The sequence below is a fragment of the Manacus candei genome, unplaced genomic scaffold, assembly GCF_025592945.1.
Source record: "Manacus candei isolate 608988 ecotype Guabito, Panama unplaced genomic scaffold, ASM2559294v1 h1tg000073l, whole genome shotgun sequence".
Taxonomy (NCBI): Eukaryota; Metazoa; Chordata; class Aves; order Passeriformes; family Pipridae; genus Manacus; species Manacus candei.
In genome coordinates, this window is record NW_026138121.1 from 700,092 (window position 1) to 706,412 (window position 6,321).

General features: G+C 57.6%; 1 protein-coding gene across 1 annotated transcript; it reads right to left on the minus strand.

Annotated features, from left to right (window-relative positions):
* Window positions 1–1,584: 1,584 nt before the first annotated feature.
* Window positions 1,585–5,421, minus strand: LOC127480516 (green-sensitive opsin). The gene is made up of 5 exons (XM_051808715.1): window positions 4,659–5,421; window positions 2,786–2,954; window positions 2,248–2,413; window positions 1,897–2,136; window positions 1,585–1,716 (listed from the first exon to the last, which is right to left on the minus strand). Exons 1-5 carry the CDS (start codon window positions 5,017–5,019, stop codon window positions 1,585–1,587), a joined length of 1,068 nt encoding a protein of 355 aa, XP_051664675.1. The 5' UTR covers window positions 5,020–5,421.
* Between the last annotated feature and the right edge of the window lie 900 nt (window positions 5,422–6,321).

Sequence of the window (6,321 nt, forward strand, 5' to 3'; positions counted from 1 at the left end):
GCATCCTTCCCCCTCCCCAGGGCTTGGTGCTTTGGTGCCAAAGGTGTTTTGTATCCCTGTGTTCCCATCACAGGGACCAGCCTTGGGCTTCCCACTGCTTTTGGTTGCTTTGGATCAAAAAAGGAGGAATAAAACCCGAGAGGGGCAGGTGTGAGCTGAGCAGGGAGGGGTGGAGGGCAAGGGCCTGGCAGGAATGGGACTCAGGATTGCTCTCCAGCGGCTCCATAGCGAATTCACTGACACAGGGAATGATTTTTCCCTGACTCTGCCAATTCCATAACGACGCTGACTGGAAGGGCCCCGCAGGGAGGGGAACTTGAACTCTGCAAAAAGCTCTTTGCTGAAGTTTTATTTAAGGCTACCTGGGGAAATCTTAAATATTAAAGGATGAAAGCCAGCGGCTGTTGGTGGGCTGGCAGTGAGGGCTGTGGGGCAGCAGCAGCACCAGCTGTGCCCTGTTCCTGTCTCTTTTTGCCTCTAAACCCCTTTGGTGCTCCAGCTAATGAGGCTGTCACCTTGTGGGGATGGTCTCTGCTCTCCCCCTTGATCTGGGCTTGCCTGACCCACAGCTCCCCCTTCCACGGCTTTTGGGGCAGCTCTGGGCTTGTGTCTGCAACAGCAGCATCGCATGTCCCCAGCTGGCCACCGGTCCTGTCACCGCAGCCCAAGAGAAAGGACAAGGACTGAGCATCTGTGGTTTTCTCTGTGCTGCTTCTGTTTATTTCTTATTTTTTAATCCCTACTTCTTGCCTGTAGACGTCCTTGTGCTGACGTGGCATCGTTTATTTATAAAATATGTACAGGAAAGCGCCCGGTACCAGCCCCACCCTCCAAGGTTGGCCGTGCGTGTCCAGCCGGAGCAGAGGGGGAAGGAAGGTGGTTTCTCTGCCTCGGAGCTGGGAGGAGGAGGAGAAAGGAAAGGGCTGAGAAAGATAGAGACTTCAAAGAATGTGAGCAAATATTTACAGGTTCCAAGACAAAAAAAAAATATATCTACAGTGTTGTCTTGGGGATGGAGGGAGCAGGGCTGGAGGCGAAGCTCGTGGCTCCGTTTGTTACATTGATTTATGGGATTGTGGGAATTGATTCCCGGCTCTGGCCAGCCCCGGGCTCGGGCCCTGCCGAGGGGCACCCGGGGCCACCCTGGCCATGGGGTCCTGCTCCCAGGGGCTTCCAATGGTGCTTGGTCAGGATGCTTTGGGTTCTGGATGCTCCCGTGGTGCTCCCTGGAGCCCAGGGAAGGGGGAGTTGGTGGGGAGCACGTCTCAGGGAGGACAATGTTGCAGTTTGGGGTTTCTCTCTTTGAACACAATTTGAACCAAGCAGGGGGTGCTGGGCTGGGGGCAGGTGGGGACAGTCCCCTAAGGTGCCCTGGGAGCTGGGGCAGGGCCCGGGGGTCCCTCTGTGTCAGTGGGGGAGCTCAAAGTGCCCCAGGGGTGCAGGGGTGGGGGCTGCACGGGGGGTCACTACGGCAGGACGTGCACAGCCAAATTCTTGTGCAGGGGAGGGGCACGAGGGGGGGTGTGGCCGTTTGTTTGAATCCCCGAGCTCGGCAGGTCAAACCCAGTTCAAACTGTCCATGGTCTATGCGGGCGATACTTGGCTGGAGGAGACGGAGGAGACCTCGGTTTTGCTCTGGGATACGGCGGAGGAGGTTTCATCATCCCCAAAGGGGTTCTTGCCGCAGCAGATCGTGGTGATCATGCAATTACGGAACTGAGGAGGGGAGAGAAATGACAACGTGGCACCAAAAGCCTCCAACAGCCCCTGAACTTGCTGCTGCCCCCAGACTGAGATTCAGCCCCTTCTGGGGAGGAGCAACGTGACTGGGGTGACCCCAGATGTGCTGGTCAGCCCAGGGCAGAGGCTCACCCTGTGTGCTGTGGGACATCTCACCTGCTTGTTCATGAGGACGTAGATGATGGGGTTGTAGAGAGAGGAGCTCTTGGAGAAGAAAGCAGGCACTGCCATCAGCGTGGCCGAGAATTCCGCTCCCTTGTTGGAGAAGATCCAGAAAGCCACCACGGCGTAGGGCGTCCAGGCCATCATGAAACCCATCACCATGAGGATCACCATCCGTGTCACCTCCTTCTCTGCCTTCTGGGTCGTGGCTGATTCCTGCTGCTGGGCAGCTGCCTGTGGGCACAGAGGGAGGTGAGGGGCCCTGCAGCTTTCCAGCCCTGCCCCACCACCCCTCTGCTGCCCGAGCTGCCTGTCCTGGCCCCACTAATCCCCTCCCAGCGTTACCTCTCGGACTTTGCAAACGAGGCGCCCGTAGGAGGCGAAAATGATGATGACGGGGATGAAGAAGTGGACGATGAACATGTAGAGGACGAAGGACTCGTTGTGGAACTCGGGGTTGTGGGTGTAGTAGTCAGGCCCACAGGAACACTGCATCCCCTCTGGTATGTACCTGTCAGGGAGAAAGGCTGGCATCTGCACCTGGACCCTCCCTGGGGGCAGCAGGAGGGGCTCAACCTCGGGACCAGATTCCCTGAGGACGGGGGATGCTGGAAGGTGGCACATGTGGTCTGGGTGGGCTCCTCTGTGCCCCTTGCCTGGGCCTCGCTGGCCCTGCAGCCCACGGTTCCCACAGGGCTGGCACCAGCTGTGCCAATGTGCTGCCCTTGGGCACTCAGTGCTGGCTTGTTGTGACATCCCTGCCTCCCACAGGCAGCGGGATATTTATTTCCCTCTGCCCAGGCTGAGCACTTTCCTGCCAGGAGCCCCCTGTGGACGAGGGATGCTGAGAGCTGCTGCTGCTGCTGAGCATCCTGAGACTCACCTGGACCAGCCGAGGAGGGGAGGGGCAGCGCAGGACAGGGCCATTATCCAGGTGAAAACGATGCCCAGCATGGCGTGGGTGGAGGAGAAGCGGAAGTTGCCCATGGGTTTGCAGATGACGATGTAACGCTCGATGGCCAAGACCACCAGGGACCACAGGGCAACCTCGCCTGCGGGAGGGAGAGGGAGAACTCAGAGCCCCTCTGGGCTTCGTCTTCCCCTTGTTGGTGAGGAGAAGAGCAGAGGGAACTGAGGGGCTGGGGATCAGCATGGGATAACCAGCATTCCTACTGAGTAACTGGGAATCTCCCATCCCTAAGGTGCAGGAGCTCTGGGAGCCGAGGGGTGGGACTGCACCACAGCGAGAGGTGCTGGCAGAGGAGGGATCATCCTGGGGTTTTAATAGATTAAAAATCATGGGGGTGAGTCCCACCTGGGTGTGAGGAAGCACAATTCCCAGTGATGATGCCAGATGCCTCCCAACCTGTTGATCCCTTTAAATGTGTGTTTCATGAGCCTTCCGCTGGCGCTGCATCGGGGGAGGTGTGGGGGGGCCGTGTGGGTGGGTGTGCGTGCACATGTATTTATGAGGGATAATTAAACTTCGGGGGATTGGGAGCGTTTAGTGGTGCTGTAAGCCTGCTAATGCCCCCAGCTGTGATAATCTGCTGATAACTACACCCTGTGCTGGGATTCGCTGGAGACCTGCTGCTCGCACAGCGACTGCTTCCCATCCAACTTTCTTCCCTGTGAACAGGAGCCTCCTCCTTCTCTGGGAGATGCAAACACTGGAAAGGCAAATAATGCTGCCCAGGAGCCCCCAGGCTCACCCAGCAGAAATGGTGCAGACCTGTGTGATCATCTCACCCCAAGACTAAGCCCTTCCTTGGCTTGGATCAGGACATTTAGCTGCCTTTCCCTGTCAGAATATCCACATTTTTTAAATGTATGTATTTTCAGGTCAGCATCATTGTGGGAAATCGCCCCACTTAGAGGAAAGCAAGCAAAGTCCTCGTGGTGGTTCTGCATCTTGGTAGCAAGGACTGTTGGCTGTCAGATCCATCACGAGGTGCTGTGTGGGCACGGGGTGCCAAGTGAATTCTCCCTGTTTTCCACAGGGCTTTCTGCAGGGGCGAAGTGTTGGTGGCACTTGTGTCCCTGAGAAGTGCCATAAGGAGGCTCCCAAGGGCACCCAAATTTGGTGCAACCAGGACAGAGCTGAGCCATTGCTGTGGAGCCTGGGAACCACCCTGGATCCTCCTCCCCCTCCACTGCTGTTCTCTCTGGTTGGGAGCTGCTGCCTCTTCCTTTTGCCTCTAGATGAGCTGTGAGCCCTGTCCATGCCTGTACCTCTTCCATGGGGTTCCCCTCCTGAGGGATATCTCTTCCTGCCCTGAACCCTCCATTTTTGCCCAAAAGGGAAGCCTTTTGGCGAAGAAATAATCACGGAACCATTAAGGTTGGAAAAGACCTCTAAGATGACTTGTCCAGCCCTGTGCTTGGTCCGAGATGTTTGGCAGTGATTCAGGGACGTGGTGTGGTCATGCCTGGGGGGTCTCTGAGAGCCACCTTGGTGTGAGACCCATAAATGCACCTGACCAGTGTGGCCAGGTGACCCCAGGTCGGACCCTGCAAACAGTGATCCCTTCCCAGGGCTCCTTTCCTTGCCGCTGCCTGGCTGGTGATGGGGTGGAGGCTTCTTGGGATCAAGGTCAAACATGCATAAAGCTGTTTTCCTCCCCAGTTTTAGGCGCAGGGAAGCAGTGCCTGCACGGCGAGCTCTGCCCCACACAGCGACGTGGGATGGCCCGACAAGGGGCAGGAACTGGGCTCCCAAAGCCCCGAAGAAGCCCCAGGCCCTCCCCAGCCCTTACCTCCCAGCGTGGCGAAGAAGCCCTCCACGGCACAGCCGGTGGGGCCGAAGATGAAGTAGCCGTTCCAGGCGGTGGTGAACGTGACGGTGAAGCCAAAACAGGCCATGAAGAGATCGGCCACCGCCAGGTTGACCAAGATGTAGTTGAGCGGCTGCCGGAGCTTCTTGTGTTTGAAGGTGACCAGGAGGGTGAGGAAGTTGATGGGGAAGCCGGTGGAGATGAGGAAGAAGATGTAGACGCAGACGATGCGGTATTTCCAGGGCTCGGCCAGGTAGTACTGGGGGTACTCGAAGGGGCTCCGCACCACCCCCGTCTTGTTGGACATAGGCACGTAAAAATTGACACCCTCCGTCCCGTTCATCCTGCCCACCCTGCGCGAGCCGCTCTCCCTTTGGGGCTTTCTCTAATTAATTTTGCTTCGACCCCAATTAACGAGAAAAAAGCCCCACCCCCAACCCCCAGTGCGGAAAAAACCCACCCAAGTAGAGGATTCCCCCCCAGTCCCGAAAATGAGCGGGTCAGGGGCAGCAGGAGCCGAGGGGACGGGAGGTGGTGGCTGTGCCGCGCCGGGGGCTGGCGGTGCCCGCGGGCCAGGGAGGTTTTATACCCTTGGGCCCCCTCGAGGGAGCACGGGGGGGGCCTGATGAGGGGCTCGGCTAACTTTGTGTGACAAGGGCAACGGGATTGAGAGGGGTTGATGGTTTAAGCACCCTCTAAGCAGCCAGTTGGCCCCAAAACCTGCATTAAAGCGTATTAATTGCCATTAAGTGTTTAATATTGTTTAAGGAGTTGGGGGGAGGAAGGATGGGGTGGGGAGTCCTTGGGAAGGGGAGCAGAGGTGGGAGAAGCAGTGGGAAGTTTGGGAGCGGCCGTTTTGGGTGGCTGATGTGGAAATGGAGCCGTTCTGGGGTCCACAGTGTATCACAGGCTTTGGGGAGTCCCTGAGTGCCTGGAGGACCCCATGGGAAGATTTGGGGACTGGGGACTGCCCAGTTCTGCCCCACTGACCTTGAGGAGGTCACTGGGGGAAGACTGGATTGAGCTCTGTGGGTCTGAGCTGTTGGCTTAGCTCTATGTTTTGGGTGCCTGGTTTTGGGGGCTGCTGGTGTGGATACCTGTCCCCATCACAGAGCAAATCCAGGCTCTGCTGGCACAGCCAAGGGCCACCTCTGTGCGAGGAGATGGGCCAAGGCAGGAGGGGAAACCACTGCCCATCCCAAAGGCTGCAGTCCTGGTAAATGCAGTGTTTTGGGGCAGGTCTGGTTGTGCCAGAGGACAAAGGACTTAGCAATGATGTCCTGAATTCCCTCCAGAGAGAGTGCAGAGAGACCAGCCCAACCTGGAAGAGCAAGTAGGATGGAAAGAAGCTTCTCCCAGTCTCTCAGCACTGACTGTGGAATGTGGGATCCCCATTCCAGGACACACGAGGCCGTGAAACCTTCCCAGCAGGATCAGTGCCAGCTTGGAGCACCAGTGCTCCATCTCATCCAAGCTCTTCCCCATTTCTTCCTTCTGGGTCATGGGTGCTCCTTCTCCAGGAGGCCTGGCTAAGGCGCCTTAGGAAGCTCTTCCCTTAATCCCTGACATCTGGGGCGTTAGCGCCTGATCGGATAACGGGGTAAGCTCTCAGCCTCCTCCTCACCGCTGCCCTCCACGAGACACG

Excerpts from the sequence above, each read along its gene's own strand:
- LOC127480516 (XM_051808715.1), bottom strand. The coding sequence starts at position 5,019 with ATGAACGGGACGGAGGGTGTCAATTTTTACGTGCCTATGTCCAACAAG. Across the intron at positions 2,955-4,658 it reads CTTCTTCGCCACGCTGGGAG|GCGAGGTTGCCCTGTGGTCC; the intron begins GTAAGGGCTGGG and ends TCCCTCCCGCAG. Across the intron at positions 2,137-2,247 it reads TCGTTTGCAAAGTCCGAGAG|GCAGCTGCCCAGCAGCAGGA; the intron begins GTAACGCTGGGA and ends CTGTGCCCACAG.